The sequence below is a fragment of the Rhinolophus sinicus genome, linkage group LG07 (assembly GCF_036562045.2).
Source record: "Rhinolophus sinicus isolate RSC01 linkage group LG07, ASM3656204v1, whole genome shotgun sequence".
NCBI classification, from domain to species: domain Eukaryota; kingdom Metazoa; phylum Chordata; class Mammalia; order Chiroptera; family Rhinolophidae; genus Rhinolophus; species Rhinolophus sinicus.
The window spans coordinates 48,226,911-48,248,427 of NC_133757.1; the positions used below are offsets into that span (position 1 = coordinate 48,226,911).

General features: G+C 51.3%; 1 protein-coding gene and 1 long non-coding RNA gene across 5 annotated transcripts in view; one reads left to right on the top strand and one right to left on the bottom strand.

Moving 5' to 3' along the window:
* Nucleotides 1–157: 157 nt before the first annotated feature.
* LOC141572940 (uncharacterized) lies at nucleotides 158–15,880 on the bottom strand. The gene is made up of 4 exons (XR_012498521.1): nucleotides 15,740–15,880; nucleotides 15,185–15,303; nucleotides 12,823–12,923; nucleotides 158–3,752 (listed from the first exon to the last, which is right to left on the bottom strand). It is a non-coding gene; the product is annotated as an uncharacterized LOC141572940 (long non-coding RNA).
* ADAMTS14 (ADAM metallopeptidase with thrombospondin type 1 motif 14) overlaps nucleotides 15,741–21,517 on the top strand; it is an 83,296-nt gene continuing 77,519 nt past the window's right edge. For 2 of the 4 annotated variants that reach the window (XM_074339552.1, XM_019712414.2), the window contains exons 1-2: nucleotides 15,741–16,074; nucleotides 17,733–18,175. In XM_074339552.1, the coding sequence (XP_074195653.1) occupies nucleotides 15,765–16,074; nucleotides 17,733–18,175 (753 nt within the window). In that variant the 5' untranslated portion in view covers nucleotides 15,741–15,764. Of the gene's footprint in view, nucleotides 16,075–17,729; nucleotides 18,176–21,517 lie in introns of all 4 variants that reach the window. The other 2 variants (XM_074339551.1, XM_074339553.1) reach the window with 1 other exon arrangement.

The following is a 21,517-nucleotide window of genomic DNA, read 5'->3' on the forward strand; positions in this document are numbered from 1 at the left end:
AAATCTCACCATGCAATGTTGAAATTCACCAGCCAAATATCCTTCGAGGACAAAGCCCCACACTGAGGAGAAATGACTTGGAGTAGAATCCAAACTGAACAGGACAGTGAGGAGCCAAGAGAAGATCCAGCTAAAGGTTGGGGAGGGTTAACAGAAGAAACATGTCTCAAACTCCTCTGAAGCCACACTTAGAGACGTTTATTAGTACAACAGGAGAGGGAGCCCTGGGGTTATGAATCTTGGCCAAGAAATCGCTGACCATTCTCCCCACTGAGGAGTACAACCCAAACGTGCATTAACAATAGGATGGGTGAATAAACAGTAGTATATTCACGCGATGGAATTCTACACAGCAACAAAAAATGGTGAACAACCGATACAAGAACCATTATGCATGAGTCTCACATGTAAAATGTTGAGTGAAGGAAACCATCCGTGATTCCATGTGTATGAAGTTCCAAATAGGCAACACTAATCAATGGTGACAGAGGTCAGAATAGAGGTTATTTTGTGAAGAAGGATTAGGGGTGAGGTAATGCTGGCAGCCAGAACCCTGGGCTAGCCAGTCAATGAGCACCGGGGCAGGTGCTGGGGGGTGCAGGGCATTGTGGCAGAGGGTGCAGGTGCAGAGGCCACAGCACTGGGTGTCACTGGGAAGGAGCCCAAGTGCAGGAGGCTGGTCACATATCTGCCCTCCCCTGCCAGCTACGGGCTGCATACAACTGGCAGATGCAGTGGCACTTGAAGCATAGCTGTATGGCTAGGGACCGTGGTGGGCAGAGGCAGCAGCAGGAGGAGGATGCCCGGGAGGAGCACGTGCGTCACCAGGGAGTAGCAGAGATGGACACTGGCTCATGTGGAGCTGAGCCTGAGAAGGGAGTGTGAGAGATGGCTCTACAGCATCTCACCTCCTTCCCTCTTCTCGACCCCTCCACTGCAGACACAGCCACATGCAGCCCCTTTACTACCGTGTTTCCCTGAAAATAAAACCAGGTCTTATATTAATTTTTGCTCCAAAAGACGCATTACAGCTTATGTTCAGGGGATGTCATCCTGAAAAATCATGCTAGGGCTTATTTTCCAGTTAGGTTTTATTTGCAGGGAAACACGGTAGTACCTCTATCTCCTGCACGGGGCAGGTCTCCCTGGCAACAGTGGAGCTAGTGTGGAGTACAGAGCAGGAGCTGAGACTGGCTCAACTGGAGGTACTCTGGGGCCCTCTGGAAGGAAATAGGCCCCATTCTGAAGCCAGTGGGTATTGGTCACGGTGCATGAGCAATTATCCCAGTTTGCTCAGGACAGGGAATCGTAATGCTAAAACCAGAAAAGTCCTGGGCAAACCAGGACAAGTTGGTCACCCCAGTCACACACCCAACCACTGCTTAATCTGATCTGTGAGAAGTAAGACAGAGGTCCTCTAGATGCTGCAGACCCACCTGGCTCTGGCCGTGTGGCCCCTACCTGTCTGGGACTTGGGGGGTTCTGCTGAATGAGTTCCAGTTCTGGCTCTGTGACCACGGGCCTGAGCCTCCACTCCCATTTCCGTTTCCACATCTATAAGCAGGAGAATTAATATCCAGCTGCTCAGCAAATCACACAGGGTCACTGTTGCTATAAAAGAACCTAAGACAGGTGGCTGCTGGCATTATGGTCCTATTCACCTTATTCTCACTCCAGCCTGTAGTTACCATGTCCTTACTCTGTTCCAGCTCTATTTGTGTGCTCTGCTTCCAGGCCATTCTTACAGGAGCGCATTTGTGGCCAGTTATTCATGGTCAGCATTACCTCGCTCACCTGAATAGCTTTGTACGATTTACAAAGGTCTCTCACCGTGACCCATGATCTTATTTGGTTACTTCACAATTTCTCATTTACAGAGCACAGAATCTACCAAACCCCCTAGACCTGGATATCTGAGTATCTTATAATCTTCACTTAGAGCAATAATACTACATGTAATCAGAATAACAGCTGGCATTTGCTGCGTCCTTACAATATGCCAGGCATTCTGCTAAGTACCTTGTATGCAGTAACCCTCACCACAGTTCGATAAACTAGCTCTGTGGCTTTCTTGTTTTACAGATGGGGAAGCCATAGCTCAGGGAGGTTAAGATATGTTCCCTAGGGCCGGCCCGGTGGCTCAGGCGGTTAAGAGCTCCATGCTCCTAACTCCGAAGGCTGCCGGTTCGATTCCTACATGGGCCAGTGGGCTCTCAACAACAAGGTTGCCAGTTCAATTCCTCGAGTCCCGCAAGGGATGGTGGGCTGTGCCCCCTGCAACTAAGATTGAACATGGCATCTTGAGCTGAGCTGCCGCTGAGCTCCTGGATGGCTCAGTTGGTTGGAGTGCATCCTCTCAACCACAAGGTTGCCAGCTTGACTCCCGCAAGGGATGGTGGGCTGTGCCCCCTGCAACTAGAAAACAGCAACTGGACCTGGAGCTGAGCTGCGCCCGACACAACTAAGACTGAAAAGATAGCAACTTGAAGCTGAATGGCACCCTCCACAATTAAGACTGAAAGGACAACAACTTGACTTGGAAAAAAGGCCTGGAAGTACACACTGTTCCCCAATAAAGTCCTGTTCCCCTTCCCCGCTCTCCCAAAAAAGAAATGTTCCCTAAGTCACACAGCTGCTTAGTGGTGACCAGCATTGCTTACTCTCCTTAAGCCCTTCTGGATCCTGCATCTCACAGGGACAAAGCAGGGCAGTGCATGGAGCCCTCCTGCCAAGGTATCCAGTGCCCCAATTAGGGAGAGGGGGGTGTACTAGGCTGCTGAGGCTCTGGAGATGATGGAAAGAAGGAGCTGGAGTTGGCTGATAGAGCTCTCCCATTTGGTGTGTGTGCCCTGGACAGGATGTTGTGGAAACTGGGCTGGAATGTGAGAGCTTATGTCGTCCCGCAGTGTGACCTTGGCCAATTCACCAGCATTTTCTGCCTTCAGTTTTCCCACGAGAAAAATTGTTGGGAGACTAGTGGTCATCATTCATCATGCTGCTACGTCGTGTTAGCTTAGCACTTCCCATGGAGTCAGGGGCTGCACCCCAGGGGACCCCCTTACCAGTTTGATATGGTTCTGGAAGTGCCCACCCCTTTCCCAGCCTCCTTCCCTCTCCTGGACGCCATGTACCTGGTTCTCCCCACCAGCCCTCACCTAGATTATCCCAGACCCTAATTCCAGATGTTCTATTCCAAGGCAGGGCTCACCAAGGCAAGGAAAGGTGTGGCTCACCACTCGTCCTTGTACAGGTGGCCTCTCGCCATTCATCTCACAGGCTTGCATGGCTCCCCCAGTATCTGCTGGGAGATCATTCCTGTGGGTCTCTGGATGTCTCCTTGTAGCTTTTGTTCTGGACTATCTTTTTGAGGATTTTTGCATAGCAAATGGCCGTGAAAGATAAAGAGCTTGTCTTTCTCCAGAGCAGAGAGCAGATTTATTTGCTGTCCCCCAAGGGAAATGATGGGGCAGGTTTGCTAGCAGCCCCCTTATAGGATTGAAATTTCCTCAACTCAGGGTTCCTCAGCTGTGACATAAACCCACTGTGGGCAGAGCATCCACCCAGGCCTGTCTCCAACTTGGCCCCATGGGACTTGAGCAAGGAAACGTGAAGTTCATGCTGCCTGCTGTGCCACACGGAGTTTTGAGCCTTCTGCCAGGAAACGGGATTCGCTGGCAAGTAGGTAACATCTCAGACCCTTCGTAGCAATTCAGTTTTGCGATAAGGATGGGTGCTGATGGAGACATGGCTTTCTGGAAGAGGAAGGGACAAGAGTCAGTGGAGGCCCTCCATAGTGGGAATATAAGAAGACCCCATGGATGTGATAACAAATGCTCCCACCCAAGCGGTGAGAAGTAAGGGACCCTCTCTCTCCTTTCTGTTAATGAGGCTGTGGGGCAGGAGGGAGGAGGGAAACAAGCTGCCTGCCTGTCACTTTGGCTGTTGTTCACGAGCTCCTGCATCCAGGAGTCCCCAAAGCTGATAGACAGCTCTGGGTAGATCCAGTCTGAGCCCAGGCTGCTAAACAGCTGCTTGAAACCCAAAGCAGAGGATGGACCCCAGCTATTGACTGATAAACTCACATGGCCCTGGATGCTAATCGGTGTCTTGTGTTTGGTTGTCAGGCATTTGCACTTTGACAGCGCTGAATCTGCCAAAAGCCATTCCCCAGGGACTGATGGAGACCCTGCCTCGCTGCTTCCCCCTGGTGTTCACCCTTCAGAAAGGCAGTTAGGTCACTGGGTGTGGCTGCCTCCAGAGAGGGCTCATCTCCTCTCAGCTGTTCTCAGGACTGTGGAGCTGCAGCGGTATGCGGACATAGTTTGAACATTTGGTAAAGGTCAGTCACTTCTGAGAGGAAGGACACTTCCCTGGCCAGCTGGAGTGGACTTCGGGAAGCACGCAGCTCAGGAGCTCTGGTTTTGCAGCTTGCAACATGCAATCTAGAGTCCTTTTTTTAGCTCATTCCGGATTTGGGTCTTCACACTGTACTTTAGTTCTTTGCGCGCTTTGCTCTCTCTGTGACCTTGTCTTCGGTGGCTCTCTGTACTCCTCAGCCCAAGGCTCAGCTCCACTTGCCCTAAGTAGCCATCCGGTGACTGAGTCAGGGGCCCGGGGAGGGATTTCTGATCTGGTTCCCGTCCCACAAACTTCCCAGCACTGACTTGGCTAATTGATCTGGAGGCCTTGCCAAAAAGTATGTCTTGGAGGCCTGTGGAGCTTCAATGTGAGGCGGCTCTAGGGCCCAGCGGCAGCTGCTTGGAGCCATGAAAAGATCAGTAGAGCCTGTGGTGGGTGTGTGACGAACAGTGACCACTGAGGTATCATCCTCACTTGGTGGGTGAGATGATTATATCAAGCCTCATTCAGTTCCCAAGGCCTGAGAGTCTGCAGGCTGGTCTCCTTTGTCACCTTCTAGTTGGGGCTGCAGGGGCCAACTCTACCAGAAACACAGGACGCAGGACTTAATCAGCTGCCCACAGTCTACTGACAGGTAGCTGTGGGGTCCGTCCTGGTTCTGGCCATCCTAGGGAGCCATGTACTATGAGGAACCATTATGAAGCTAGTTATTTGGTGAGACATGACATGCTTACCGACTCTAGAGGAGCATGGGAAGCATGGACTTTGGGGTCAGAAAAGCTGACTCCAAGTCCCAACTCTGCCACTTAATAGCTGTGTGACTTTGGGCTGGTTACTTAACTTCTCTGGACCTCAGTTGGAGTCTCTTCTGTAAATGGGGACAATACCTACCCCATAGGGGTTACATGGATAAAGATAGTAAAATCAGTTTTAACCTGACATTGGGTCCTAAGGGAAGGAGGAGTGGTGGTCACACTCAGAAGGTCCAGACCCCCTGGCTGAAGGCTGAGCTGATCCAGCCCAGCTCTTAACAGCAGCTTGCAAGACCCACACTTTGCTCCACAAACATATCATTGTTACTATTATTATGTTGATCGGAGAGGTTCTCTCCTGGGGGACCTTTTGACTTAAATCTGGGCCCATAAACCATGGTGATGGTCCTTTTGGGTGTGCTATTGAAGCCATCGGGGTTTTCTTTGCAAAGCCCTGCAGCTCCCTCACTGGTGCCAGTGTAGATATTTTCTATCCTAACCACATCCCTAACCCACACCCTTTATGGCAATATGTTGAAAATCTTAGAGGAATCGTTTAGCTCCCTGGAGAGAGCTGTTCACCCAGTGTGGAGGGCTGCAGGGAGGGGACCTTAATGCTATTTAATGCAACACACTTTTTTTAGACACCTACCAGGTGCCAAACCTCAGAGAGACAAAGAATGAGCAAAGAATGGCCCGCCCTTAAGAAATTTATAAGAAATGCTTCAACAAGAAGTATGTGTCTTTCTACAGACCATAATAGCAATCTCCTAATACTGCATCAGATGTAAGAAAGCACAAACAACTAATTCGTGCCTTCATTCATTGATTCATCAAACATTTATAAAGCATCTACTATGTTCCAGGCTGTATGCTAGACAGTAGTTCAGTTATTAAGCCAATAAATAATTTCAGCACAGGGAATGATGCAGGTTTTCTTCCAAGATACAGATGTGGAGCAGAAGAGGGAAGGATTGAATGATTTGCTGGTGGGACAGTGGGGGTAGTTCGACATCTGGGAGTGTTTCAAGAAGACGACCACTGAAAAAGGATTTGAAGGAAGAGTCATCGTTTGCCAGGTGGAGACGTGGGGGAAAGACATCCCAGGCTGAGGACACAGACTGTGCAAAGGCCTGAGGGCTGAGTCATGGACAGTCGGGGCTCAGAGGGACCGCAGAAGTGATCACACCCACCCACTCATGGTGCAGAGGGCGGGAGCGACTGGCTCCAGCTGCCCAGCCAGTTACCAGCAGAGTTTTGACAGGAGCCCTGGCCTCCTAACTTCCCAGCTGAGACTCTTCTCATGCTGGCAAATGCTCCGCATCATACAAAACATCATCTTCATCACTTGAGTCACAAGCAGGTATACAGTCAAGTCATCTGAATTGATTTTGAAGTTAGTTGGTGGAGAGCGGAACTGGAGAGGCTGAAGCTCACTGGTGTCTGTGCCGTGCTTGCCATAGTGCCAGGTACATAGCTGGTGTTCAATAGATATTTGCAGCCTTCTCCACGGCTGGGTGGTGGGGAAAGGCCGCTCCCTCTTTTGGAGGATAGATGGGCGACAATTTCCAATGACTGTTTGAAGCTGGGACTTGTGAACGCTCTGCACAAATGGAAGGCAGGAATTGCCCAGGCACAGAATGGGGACCTGTGTTGCCCCCAGTTTGAAAGGGGGCAGGTTATCCTGAAAATGAGTAGGCGTGGATTCACTTCTATCCACTCTGCCCTGTGAGTGGGCGCAGAGAGTGAGGCCTTCTCAGTCATTCAGAGCATTCAAGTTCAAGGGGCTAAGAAGGAAGCAGAAATGCCAATAATATGCCTTCTCTGCACCTGGTTCTTAAAGAGCTTCCAGATATATACAACCAATGTTGTGTGTCCATTCGTCATGGGAAATAGTTATTTCTATTCTCGTTTTCCAGATTTAGAAAACTGAGGCTCAGAGAGGGCTCGTAGCCCAGGGTAACCTATTGGAGCAAAGTTGGCCTTGGGCGGAGAGGGAAAAGTCACCACCTGTGTAGTGTTTTAGAGACTCAATTCCACCATAAGACTGCTGCTCCATTACGTTGAAAATATGTAGTATGCTCTGTCTTTCTGAAATATGTCAAATATATATATTAAGATATATATCTTTATATTATAGTTTATGTTGCTATATAATTTTTATTTATATATAATTATGCAATATATTATATAGTTATTGAATTATATTTTATATTATATATTAAATATAAGTTATTCATTTTATATATCATAATATATAATATACATTTTATAGTATATGTTATATAAGTTATATATTTTAATACAAACTATAACAAAGATACACATTGCTTACCATATACATGTTTGACGTATTTCAAAAAGGCAGAGAATATTATTATCAGCACCCCTCCCACTATATCTTAACGTTCTCATCACTTTTGGCTCTGCAGACCCCAGTACACAGCCATGATTGACTCTAATTCTGTGGTGTGAGTGAGAAATTTGAGAGGAGGTTTTACGTCTCACTAGCTTTCTAAATCCTAATGCTGCTCCTGCCCCTCATAGAACGTTCCAGTCACTGCCGGGAGCCCCTAACACAGCCTTCCAGGCCCTACGAGAAGAAGGTGACCTTAGGGGTCAAATCCCTGTTCAGCTCTTTCCTCTACACCCTGGACACTTCCTCTAGGAAGCATTTCCCAACTGCTCAAACGCGGGTTTAGCATCCCTGCTTTGTGCTCTCACTGCACTTGCGCCTACCCCCACCCCAGCAGGATACCTCCACCCTGGAAGGCTAACCCCTTGTGTGTGGCCCTCACTAGGCGCTGAGCTCAGAACATGCAGGCTGGTCTGCCATGGCCACTACTGGACGCCTGGTGTCCAGCACAGAGCTGGGAAAGGGGGCATGCCAAGGGTTTGTTGGATATTGACCACAAGTTGGAAGATGGAACAGGGAAAATCTGTGTCCTGGGGGTGCGGGGGGCACTTGACTGGTTAAAGCCAGCAGAGGGAGATGTGACAACCTCCAGAATTTTGCTGGCCTGGCCCATTTTGGAAGGTTGAAATAATCCTTGGTTTCCCACCTAGTCACCATTCCCTCTCCTCCATCTTTTCTGACAGAAACCCGATATGGTTCATCTTCTGAGCAGCCATGTGCTTCCGAGGAGGCCTCCGCCCTGTCGGAGACTGGCTAAAAAAGGGGCTGAGGGCAATTCTGGATACTGAGGCTTGAGGGCGAATTGCTGCCAGAGGGCCTCTGGAAGCCTCTGTCATGTTCTTCAAAAGGGGCCCAAGAAAATGCAGAATTCTGTAGGATAAATGTTCTGGTTTCCCAACCAGAAAAAAAAGGGGTGGTGGTGGAAATTGTTTAGGTTGGGGGTTGGCAAACCTTTTCTGTAAAGACCAAGTAATAAATATTTTCGTTTTTGTGGGCCATCCTGGCTTTGCAGAAACCACTCCACTCTGCCTGTGTAGCACAAAATGAGCCAAAGAATATGTAAACAAGGGGAAGTGGCTGGGTGTGTGGACAAAAGCAGGCGGTGGACTGAACTCAGCCCTAGGAGTGGGTTTGCCCACCCATGGCTTAGATGAAAACAGTCTGAGACACGTCAGCTGAGTGCAATGTATGGACTTTGTTTGGACCCTGATTTGAACAAACCATGTCTTCAAAACAAAACTAAACAAAAATGTTTGTGACAGCTGGGGAAATTTGAACAACGATTGGATGTAAAATGACTTTAAGGATTATGGTTAATTTTGTTAGCTGTGACAAAAATGTGTGGTTTTTGTTGTTGATGTGGTTTTGTTTTTGTGTTAAAGAAGAGAGGCTTTATTAGCTACTGATACTAAATGGGAAATGATGTCTGAGATTTGCTTGAAAATAACCCAGGTTGCGGAAGGGAGGGAATAAAAAGGGAATGAGACTGGTTGTGTGCTGATAACGGGCTGTGGGTACATGGGGGTCTTCATACTGTTCTGTCTTCTTTTGTGTACGTTTATAAATTTGCATTATAAAATTTTCAAAACAAGGGGACCAGAAAGAATTCCTTTTCCATTGCCTCTGGTCACCGTTGCATCTGGTGAACATATGTGGCCTGGCGCGAATGCAGCCATTTTTTGACTAAGAGGGGACAGGCTTAAGGATGAGACTAACCACCAAACATGGCAGAGTGGAACAAGGAAGAAACTGGGGTGCTGAATGATTCTGTTGGGTTGCCAAATTAACCAGGCTGGAACAGGCCTGCTTCAGTATTCTGTGTTATGTGGGTAATAAATTAAGCCATATATATATATATATATATATATATATATATATATATATATACTTTTTTTTTTTTGGTTACATGTAACCCAACTGACAGAATGGAAGCCTGGTCCCCCTTTGCTGCAGGATGCCACCCATGGCATCTAAGAGGACACCAGGATTAGAAGAAAGGCTTGTGAGAAATGGGTCCTTCCCAAATCTCTCTGAGTCCTTCTATCACACCCCAGGGGCTTGAGGAAATGGGAGAGGTCTCTGCTTTCTGCCTACTTCTGTTGAACCCCGCAGGGCCAATGTCAGAGGCTCTATTGGACTTTGGTTAGAAAGATGCTGATGTTGCAATCACGGACTTACAGTTTTGGAAGAGGAAATGGCAGAAACAGAGTTCCCGAAGGACAGCTGACCTTTCTGGCGTCCCTCCTTAGGAGGACAAGGAGACCTCCTCTCCCTGAACCATAACCACAACCATACAATGTCTACACACAGGGCACAAATAGCATTGTTTCTCACTGATCTCATGGTTCAGCTGGTCTCAGGGCTATCGGCTGTTCTGTAATGCATGACAAATCACTGTGGTTAACTTAACCAGTCCCAGTCGCCTAGATATGGTCATTAGGCACTTGCCAAAAAATGTGCAGAGGGAATGCTGGGGGGTGGGGGTGGGGGCGGCGGGGTGGGAAAGAAGGGTGCTGTGGAGACGGACCACAAGGCATGGGCTCTGGTTCCTCTGGACGTTCCTGGAGCTCTGCCTAGACCTGGAGTTCAGATACAGCTCGAGCCCAGGCTGAGGAGACTGGGATAGGAGGTGAGGGTGGCAGCCTTTAATTTGGAACAGGTTGCGGGTCCTCAGTGAGTTTGTTCTCAGTCCTAATTTGGCCCTGACTTTGAAGGCTTTGTTCAGAACAACGATTCGTAAATATGAGGATGCATGAGAATCCCCTGGAGGGTTTAAAACACAGATTGCTGGGCCCCACGCCCTGAGTTTCTGATTGAGTAGGTGTGGGGCCTGAGAATGTACAAGTTTAACCGACACCCGCGTAGTGCTGATTCTGTTAATCTGGTGGACGCTGATTTGAGGACTCCTAGCCTAGAACTTCTTAGCAGGACTGTGGTTCTCACATGTCAGGAGGAAGAGATGCAAAGTTCTTCTCCTCTTTGGGCTGAGGTGGGAACCAACGATGAATGGCCAAAGGGCCTGTGGTCCTGGGTTGGAGGGACCACGAGTGGTGATGCTCTAAGGTCATCTGCCCAGGAACCGGGCCTTGGGGTGTTATCCTGCCCCTGAACACTCGCACTGAGTGGCCTCAAGGAACTCACCCCTGCTCTCTGGGCTTCAGTTTATCCCTTTGTAAAATGGGCCCTTTTCGGTATGCGTTACAGGTTTCACAACCAGAAGGTTTTTTAAAATACAAAAGGAAGAGAAGATGAACTACTCGACCTCCAAGGGGGTGAGGGCGGGAGGACCTTGTGCGGGTACCGTGCTGTCCTCTGAAACCTGTAGGTTGGAATCCGACGTGGGTGTCAATAGGATATTAACCAGCTGTGGGTCCTGAGGCGAATGGCCTCACCTCGCAGTGCCTGTAAACAGGATAAGGCGACCAACTTGCGAGGCTGTTGGGAGAACTGAGGTAAATATGTAAAGGGCATGGCCAACAAGTGGTGGCTATGATGATTGGTTTTGCTGTTTTGAATACCTTGTCAAGGCTTGGGGGGCACACATCCTGCCTGACTGTGGAGGCTGCTGACCTTTATGTTGTTGGTAGAATCAAACTTGCAAGTGTGTGTCTCAAGTTTTCCCCTGGAATGATGATTCTGGGAAATGGTTAACTCCCCACATTTCCCATGAACTCATCCTTTGCCAATGCCCATTCCTTGGATTATTAATTTAATATTGATAGAGGGCCCACTAGGTGCCAAACACAGGACAGGCACTGGGGATACAAGGAGGATGAAAACCAGACAAGCATCCTGCTCCCTGTGGAACTCATGGTCTGGGAGGGGAAGCAGATGTTAATTTGTGAATCGGACAGAATCAGGTGAAACTCAACAAGGAGAAGTACTGTGAAGGAGACGGAAATGGTGCAACAAGAGGGGGATTTGACCGACTTGGTGTGGCAGGGCAGGCTTTAGGAAGTGACGCCTGGAAGGACATCCAAAAGGTGAGCAGGGATTGACTGGGTAAGGAGAGAGGACAGAGGCTTCAGGGCAGAGGACCAGCCTGTTCAAAGGCCCTGAGGCACTGTGAATACGTGCTTACAAGCAGCTAGCTGGAGGGCTGTGGAGGCAGGACTACCCTGTGCGAGCCTCGGAGGCTGAGTTCGGGCAACAGAACCTTTATAGATTTTATAGTGGAAGTGGGTTCATGATCTGAGGTGTGTTTCCGATCTCTCCTACCACATGTAGTTGGAGAGGAGCTGTCAGGCCGGAAAGGAGCGGGAGATCTGTTAGGACAAACTTATGGCAGTGTCTAGAGAAGGGATGCTGGGGCCTGGATGGGGCGGGGAGTGCATTTGAGACGGAAGGAAGTAGCCGTATTTGGGGGATCCTTTGGAGTTGATGCCATAGGGCTTGGAGGTGATTGGCTGGTGAGAGAGGTGACGAGGGTGGCTCTGGCTGTCTGGGTTCCTAACCGTGTGGATGGTGGTGGCTTCTATTTCCTTAGTATGTCGGAACCCAGCTGGTCACTGGTCACACCAGAGGTTATAAGAAAGGGACCCTCTGTGTGTGTTTCAGGGTGATACATAAAGAGCTTAGCACAGCAGCTGGCACTCAACAAATGACAGCCACCTGCTGGGTCCCCTGAGCTATGACAACACTACCTCCTACTGTGTCACCCATGTGCCCCTTGCTGCAGAGACCTGTCTCACGCTGACATTCTTATCTCCTTGGGAGCATCTGTGCCTCCCCCTGTGGGGAGATTTTATTGTCTCAACCTCAAACCACGTCCTCCTTGGAAGCCATAGGGAGCAAGGGAGAAAAAGAGCTGGTGCTTGGGGAGAGGCCGTGCTTCTGCCAGTGAAGGGCAGGTGCCTGGGTTTTGAAGCCAAGGGTTCTGGCCCTGCTCTAAACCAGTGGTGCGACCATGGGCAAGTCCCTTTCCCTCTCTAGACCTCAGTTTACCTAACTTGTAAAATGGGGGTGGGCATCAGATTGGAGATTGTTTCACAGCATCTTTGGTTCCAACTCTGGGGTTTTGCTGGTACTCAAAGGAGAATGGGCCAGAGGCCAGGACAGCCTTCCTCATCAAGGGGGCCCTCACTCACCGTGGACTTTTCCCACCTCCATACCTATGCTCAAGCCAGTCCCTGCAGCAGGAGTACTTCCTCTCTCCACCTCTCCTGTGGAAGGCTCAGCTCAGATTCATGTCTTCTATGGAACTTTCCCCTGAGCCCCTCTCCTTCCGAATCCCCATAGCCCTTACTGGTGACTCTGTGCCTTCATCTAGAGCACGCTTTTCTCTCCCTGCCTTACCTGGTTTTCAGGCTTTCTCATGCACCTGTCATGACGTCCGATTGGTTGCTGACTCTCTGAAGTGCAAACTGCATCTCTCCCTCTCCTGCCAGGGCTGTGGACTGAAAGAGTGTTGGATAAGTGTTGGAGAACCGTCAGCAAGAGAAACACCAAACCATTCTCCCCTGTGCAAAATCCCAAGGCGAGACACTGGGACTCAGAACTTGTCTTCCTAGAAGGGTGCTGATGCCCATAGATTTCTTTGCTTTGGCCCTGTTCCTCTGCAGAAATGGGCCGGCCACCCAGCCGTTTCCCCCACCTTCTGGCCCAGACTCTGAACTATGCTCCCATGTCCCCTCTTCCTAACAAAGCCTTCCTCAGTAGAAAAGAGTATACTTGCCAACATACAATACTTGCCAACAAAAGCAGCCATTGTAGCCCCAGGCAAGGGGGTTGGGGTAGAGAACCAGGGTGAGGTTTTGCTCTTTGCTTGCCAAGACTGGCTCCAGGGAAGGCCCCAGTCTGCCGCTCATGAGTCAGGCTGCTGGGGTCCCAGCTGTGATCTGTCCCCCTTGACTTATCAAGTCGAAGGTAGGAAGAATGGGGTGGAGTCTGTGGAGGGGGCTCAGGCCTCTGAGTTTTCTAGGCAAACTTCTCTGGGATGGCCCTGCCATAGGGAGGAAATTAGCAATCACATACCATGACTTTTCCCTACTATCCCTACAGGGCCTCCACTCTGCAGCTGGGAAAATTGAGACCCTGAGCATGGCGGCCATTTTATCCTGAGCTCATTTAGTGGGTTCCTGGAGGGCCAGAATGGTGGTATTTCCAGCCTGGTCATCTCACAGCCTCTCGTCCACGTTCCCACTGACACACACATACCCCTCACATGCTTGCGCCATCAGCCTTCACACACAAAACCACAGTCTGGCTCTTGACTTCACAGATCTTAAAGGGACAGAAAGAGGAAAAGGGGAACTCTATTCTTCCTGAGCTTAATACAGATCGGTTTGGTGGTGCCATTTCCCAATACAGTTGGCTTTTTGTATCTGCAGGTTTCACATTTGAGGATTCAACCAACTGCAGATTGAAAATATTTTGGGGAAAAAATCCCAGAAAGTTCCAAAAAGCAAACCCTGAACTTGCCACATACCAAGCACGATGTTGAATGGCAATGAAGTGATGTGTAGGCATACCTGCGGTAGCCTATATGCATATAGCCTATAGGTTATATGCAAATACTACGCCATTTTATATAAGGGACCTGAGCAGCCACGATGTTGGTGTCTGTGAGGGTCCTGGAACCAGCCCCTGAGGATACAGAGGGAAGACTGTAGCTGGACGCTCTGATGTTGCTTGGCACAGAATACAGTCCGCATTTCCACAGGACTCTAGATGTTACCTCTGTGATCCTCATGATTTCCCCTCTGACAGATGAGGTACTGCAGCCCAAAGAGGGAAGTGATTTGCCCTTGGTTCACGTGGCCTGTACTTGGCAAAGTCCAGCTAGAACAGTCACCTGACTCTTGATCTTGTCTCTTTCTCACACTCAGTACTAGACCATGGGCTCTGATCCCAGCTCTGCTATGAATGAGCTGCTTGGCGTGGCCCACCTCACGTTAGCTCTCTGACCCTGGTTCATACGTGCACTGGCCTCCAAACCCTTAGGGTCATTTCGTTCATTCCACAAGCACTGCCTCTCAGGAGGCCTTGCACCAGCTTCTGGGGCCACGACGGTGAGGGCTGCCGCTCTCTGCCCACAGGCAGGAGCATATGCGGAGCCCAGCAGGGGTATGGACTGGGCACCTCTCATGGGGAGAAGAGGGCAAGAACCCAACTCTTCTCTCAGGTGACCCAGCGATTCCCAAGAGAAGTCTGATCAGAGAATTTCCATCCACAAGTTGGCCTCTCTTTAAGAAAGCCCTGCAACACGTCTGAACTCAAAAGCAGAAAGATTAGGGCTCCTTATACACTTGACACAAAGATTCTTTATTCCACAGTTCTTAAAAAAAAAAAAAAAAGTCTTTCTCCAATTCCCACCTCTGGATTGCTTGAAATAGAGTTCATTTGCAAATCATTAGGAACATATTTATAGAGTAAAGCAGGAGAGCAGAGCAGGAGTTGGGCTGTTTGCCTGACTACTAGTCTTGGCAACATTGCCAAACCAGCATCTACACTCATTGCTCAGACTCTTGGTTTTTCCCACCTTGGGCTATGTGGCAAGTGCTATTGGTGCCAGGGGTGAACATAGAGGACAGTTACCATTTACTGAACACCTACTATGTGCTATAATGAACACCCATTTCACATTTCAGGAAATGAGGCACAGAGCTAGGGTTTCAATCAGGGCTGTCTGACTGTAAAGCCAGGGTTCTCTGCTCACCTTGCCCAGCCCTGCTCTTGACCGGGACACAGGCCAGTCACTGCACTTGGAGCCCAGGGAGCTGTAGTCTGCAAAATGGGTAGATCCAAGGAGCCCGAAGGTTAGTGGGGTCATCACGTCTGTTAATGAGAGAAAGGAGACACGCTGTGTGTGTGTGGGGGGGTAGAGGGGGTGCTCCCCGTCTCCCCCCTCAAATGCAGTCAGACATCCCTCTGCCCAGTAGCTGTGGAGAGGCACCCTGAGGTCAGGCAAGGGGAGTGGAGGAGCCAAGGAAAGCGGCTAAGAGCTGTCACTCTCGGGCAGCCCAGGCGACTGGGGGTACCCTGGCCCAGGGCGTTCCGAGCCCCAGCTGTGGCTCCGCGTGGCACTTCCGATCCCGCCCGGCAGCACGCTGCTGCACTCCCCAGCCCCGCGCCCCGCCCCCGAGCACGCTGCGCCCCCAGCTCCTACCCGTGCCGGGCCCCGCCCCGCCAGTGTGCCCACCCCCGGCCCGTCCCACCGCCCCCTCGCCCGGCTCCCGCGCCTCTCGGAGCGTCACCGCTCAGGAGAACCGACCCGCCGACAGTTGGCACGGGGGACGATGGCACGTCGGCTTCGCCACTCTCCCGCCGCCGGCAGCCTCCGGTGCCTGGAGCCTGCGGTGCAGGCGGCGGCGCCACGCGGGGGACCGGGAACGGGAGGGCGGGAGGAGGCGGCGGCTCCCGACTGGCCAGCGCTTGGGCAGCCCCGGGCGCGCCCCAGCCTCTCCCGCAGCCCGGAGCTCGGGGCTCGGGCGCCCGCCCGGCTCGCACCCCCGCCTGGCCACATGGCTCCGCTCCGCGCGCTGCTGTCTTGCTTGCTGCCCCTGCACTGTGCGCTCTGCGCCGCCGCGGGCAGCCCCCGGACCCCAGGTGCGTGCGGGTCGGGGACGCATGGGGTCCCGGGTGCCCGCGGGTCAGAGTGGGCTAAAGGTGCCCTAGGAGCCGGGCAGCGTTCGAGCGGGTGGGAGGCAGTGCAACACTGGGGCTGAGCTCTCTTTTCTTCCCCTTGTGCCACCGAAGCTGTCCCTCGTTTTCTTTCTCTTTCTGGCACAAGATGTACAGAGAGGTCCCAGGAGAGGATCTGGGGATACAGAGCCTCCTCTTAGGAGCTGTTCATCTGTCTCTTTGTCTGTGTCCTCTCTCTCTCTCTCTCTCTCTCTCTCTCTCTCTCCCCTGTGTTTTTCTCTTTCAGTGTCTTCTCTGTCTCCAACTTGTATGCATGTGTGTATGTGTGTGTATGTCTCTGACTGTGACACACAGAATGAGGCGGCAGGTGGTTTCCTCACACCCCAGCAAACACCGGGCAGTCACATTCCAGCACAGAAACACACTTACATCCCTTTCCCGCGCTCTGTGCAGACACCCCCGTCACACACAGACCAGACATACTGTACCCTCACTTTGCAGTGTGGGGTGCTCTCCTGCTGGCTCTGAGCGTGGGGAGGGGGCTCCAGTCATTTCTAGTTAGGGTGGCTGCTTGTCTGTGAGCTCTGTACATGTACTAAAACGGATCCCTCTAGCTGAAATCTTGGGGTTCCTCTGCGTTATGGGTAAACCAGAGGAGAGTTAGTACTCTTCCACCCATAACTGCCTTGGGCAAGGGGGATTTTCAGGACACATCGTTTTCCAGGTTTTATCAGTGCTGTGAAGGGGCCTGGTGAGGCAAGAGATAGAGCCTTGTGGAAATGAAAATTCCTCCCAAACTCATATCTATGAATCACCAGGCCTGGAGGCCAGGGAGCTGTCATTCCTGCCTAGTCTGGCTTGAGGACTGGGCCTCTGGCATGCAGCCTGGAGCATGGGGCCATGACCTCACACTTAATTCAGTCAGAGTGGGCAGGTCACCCCGTGGGTCTTTTAATTTTTTTATTTTTGAAGATCTATATTTACCTGGCTTGGGGCTGGGACATGTAGAAATCTCAGTAGCCACTGTGCTGCTTAAAAAAGTTTTCTTTCTAAACTTGGGAAAATATAGAACCTGTATTCCCTCCCTTCCCTCTCCAGCTCCTCCTTTCTCCTTGACACATGCCCAGGATCCCCTGGGTTTCTAGGTGTGTTTGTTTTGCCAGCTGTGCTCTGGGAGCTTGGTGAGGAGGGCCCTACCCCAGGCTGGGCTGGTGACTTCAGTGCATTGGGGACATGTGGGCAGAATCCAGCCTTCCCTCTATTTACCCTGGGGGCTTTTGGGGAATTTCAATCCTTTCCTCGGCAGTGCCCAAGGTTAGAAAGCTTGTTGCTAGAGTGACAGAACTGTTTGGCATCATTTGTTTTTCTCTGCTAAGTTTAAAAGGACCCGAGAACTCCAGGGAACAATTTATGTCCACAAAGTACTTGAACCCTGTTCAGTCCGAGTACAGAAATCCAGGGGCTCAGGAAGCAATGGATGGGAAATGGATGAACTTGGGCTAAAGGGTCCCTCCAAGGTGACCCTCAGGGTTGCACATACCTCTCTGCCCCCACGGGATTTCTGGGTCCCTCTCACCTCCGCACAGCCTGTACTAAAGTAACTCTTTGTTTACCTCTAGCAGAGCTGCACTTCTCCAGAAAGCTCGGTGACTACGGTGTGACAGTGCCCTGCAGTACAGACTTTCGGGGACGCTTCCTCTCCCATGTTGTGTCTGGCCCAGCAGCAGCCTCTGCGGGGAATGTGGCAGTGGCCAGGCCACCTGCACCACCATCACACCCTGGTCACCTCCGGGTGGCCCGCAGCCCCCTGCGCCCAGAAGGAGCGACCCGGCCGCCTGGCCGCGCAGGGCGCTACTCCCTCTACTTCAACATTACTGTGTTTGGGGAGGAACTACACTTGCGCCTGCAGCCCAACCGGCGGCTGGTGGTGCCAGGAGCCTCTGCAGAGTGGCAGGAGGACTTTGAGGAGGTCTTCCGACAGCCCTTGCAGCGGGAGTGTGTCTACACTGGGGGTGTCACAGGCATGCCAGGAGCAGCTGTCGCCATCAGCAACTGTGACGGATTGGTAAGGGACAAGCCCTTCCTCAAGCCGTGTTTTGCCCCTTGCCCCAGTCCCTGGCTACTTGAGCTAGGCCGACCTGTTTTTCTCCTTGGCTCCCCCGTGTTTGGGACTCCTGTGGGCACGTTGTGGGGTCTGGCCCAAGTCAGGGGCTGTGCTGCTTTCAATAGAGAACCCCATTCTGCTGCCCTGCTCTGTCAGGTGCAAAGCGACCAAGTTAGGATTGCTTGGGCATTTCCTCACCATCTGTGGACACACCAGGACCACAACTTACCTGGCAGGGATCTCTAAGCCCAGATACATGCAGGGGTAAGGAAGCGGGTTCTGCTGGGATTGAATCCTGGCTGTGCAGCTCACCCGCCATGAGGCTTTGGACAAGTTACTTACCCTCCCTGTGGTTCTTTCCTGTAGGCGTGAAGTGAGACCACATTCATTCTGCACATATTTACTGTGTGTGTCCCGTATGCCTAGCACTGTTCTGGCTCCGGGGGCTACCGCAGCACCTGAGGCAGACACAACCCTTGTCCTCATGGAGCTGTCCTCATATGACCTACCTCACCTGGCAGCACGGGTGGTGGTTGGTACCTGCCTGGCACATAGTCAAGGCACTGTTGGTGTTAGCCATTGTTATTTTTTACGGTTACATCCGCTATTGTCTCTAGTCCCGAAGCCAGCCTGCTCTTTCCCGGTGCTCTGCTCTTCTCCCAGGCACCAAGTTGCAAAGCAGAAAGCCTTGATTGGCTCCTCTCTTTCCCACACTCTGTACCCTCACGACTCTATCCTCGGTGTGTCAGGCCCTCGGGAACCTGCGTGACAGCCCCGGAAACATGACGGGCGCTCTTCTGTGGTCTCTGCTCTGTCAGGTATGAGCTGATGTGTTTCGTTAGAGGACCCACTTGCCCCTCTGCCCTTCAGCTATAAGAGGGCGGTGAGTCAGGTGAGGGCATGGAAAGGGGAGGGACTTTCCTCACTGGCAGGGCTGAGAGCACTTCTCACTGTCTTCCTGCTGAATGCCGTGGCTACATTTGTCTAGGCTGGTGTTTCTCAATCTTTTTTTTCATTATCATCCCCACTATTTAAACATTTTTACCCCTAATCGCTACCTCCCATGAAATTTTAATACCACAGATCTATTGAATATCTGTTTATAAACTGTATGTATATCAGTGCTTTATATATAAAAAATACTAATTATTTTGCCTTCCAAAGAACCAGTTTTTGCCCCATTGGAGGTGACAGGGCCCCCACTGAGAGGCGTGGTCTAGGCAGTGGTTGGTTCTCAAAGTGGAGAGCGCACTGGAATCCCCTGAAATGCAAGGTTCTGTGGAGCAGACTTTGAGAAACCCCGATTGTAAGGACAGCTGGAGAAGGCTAAGACCTTGTCCTGATGCCAGGGTGAGCCTTGGCTGCCAGCCCACCCTGGCTCAGCAGTTCTCCGCAGCAGGAGCCTCCGTCAGTCTCCTGCTGACACTGTGCTGTGACCACAAGTTTTGGTTGAAAATCCAAGGTGATATTTGGAATCACCCAGGGATGCAGCGTCTGTGCTGATGGAGAGATAGGAAGTGCTGGTGCAAACCGGTGGCGTGGCTGAATGACATGGTAAACTCCTTTTAAAGTCATCAGCCAGGTAGACTGTCAGCTGTGCAGCAGCAGGGCTGGGCCTCCCACTTCGACTGCCTCCATAAATGTACACCACGGACCTAACCAAAGGTGTCAGTGGGTGATCGTTACCATTAATAAGTAATTATCCCCGCACTTTGTACCCTTCTGATGATGACGAACTACTGCTTGAGCAACGTTGATGAAAGTGTCCACTTGTATATATGTTTTTGGCACCCCTGGTGTATATATAAATAAGCAAGGTCCACAGGGAGATGTAAGAAAATGAAAATGACACAAGTTATAACAGCAACAGGAATGAGCACTTCCCACAGCCCAGGCACAACACGCATACTGCCACAGCACGCACACAGTCACAGCACGCACACTGTCACAGCACGCACACTGCCACAGCACGCACACAGTCACAGCACGCACACTGTCACAGCACGCACACAGTCACAGCACGCACACTGTCACAGCACGCACACTGTCACAGCGCGCACACTGTCACAGCGCGCACACTGTCACAGCGCGCACACAGTCACAACGCGCACACAGTCACAGCGCGCACACTGTCACAGCACGCACACAGTCACAGCACGCACACAGTCACAACACGCACACTGTCACAGCACGCACACAGTCACAGCACGCACACAGTCACAACACGCACACTGTCACAGCACGCACACTGTCACAGCACGCACACAGTCACAACACGCACACTGTCACAGCACGCACACTGTCACAGCACGCACACAGTCACAACACGCACACTGTCACAGCATGCACACTGTCACAGCACGCACACAGTCACAGCACGCACACTGTCACAGCACGCACACTGTCACAGTGTGTACACTGTCACAGCACACACACAGTCACAGCACGCACACTGTCACAGTGCGCACACAGTCACAGCACGCACACTGTCACAGCACACACACAGTCACAGCACACACACAGTCACAGCGCGCACACAGACACATCACGCACACCGTCACAGCGCGCACACCGTCACAGCGCGCACACAGTCACAACGCGCACACAGTCACAGCACGCACACAGACACAGCGCGCACACAGACACATCACGCACACAGTCACAGCGCGCACACAGACAGCGCGCACACAGTCACAGCACGCACACAGACACATCACGCACAGAATCACAGCGCGCACATGGTCACAGCGCGCACACGGACACAGCGCGCACACAGCCACAGCGCGCACACAGTCACAGCGCGCACACTGTCACAGCACACACACTGCCACAGCACGCACAGTCACAGTGCGCACACGGACACAGCACGCACACAGTCGTATGCATTCATTAACTTTGCCCATTGTGTAGGTGAGGAAACCGAGTCTTGGAGAATAGATCTGAAGATAATGCAGATCGTTTCTAGTAGCACAAGACTTTCTATGATAGTTTGCAAAGCCCTTCAGTCATGTGCTCTGTGTAGGCAGATATTGTTATTACTCTGCTTTGCAGAGAGTCAGGTCCCTGACCCCTAGGACCTTGAGGGGACCCCACAAGTAGTTTTAACATTACCTTGTTGGTTTTCTAGAACACAGTGGGGATGAGTACTCAGTAAACAGGAGTGATGATTATCTGTGGTGTCAGAGAAGATGATATTTGAATTGGGCCTTGAAGGATGAGTAGAAGTTTGCTAGGGCCAAAGGGTGGGGCAGGCATTCTGGGGAGAGGGAAGAGCTGAGAAATTGAGTGAGGGAGCATCATGCC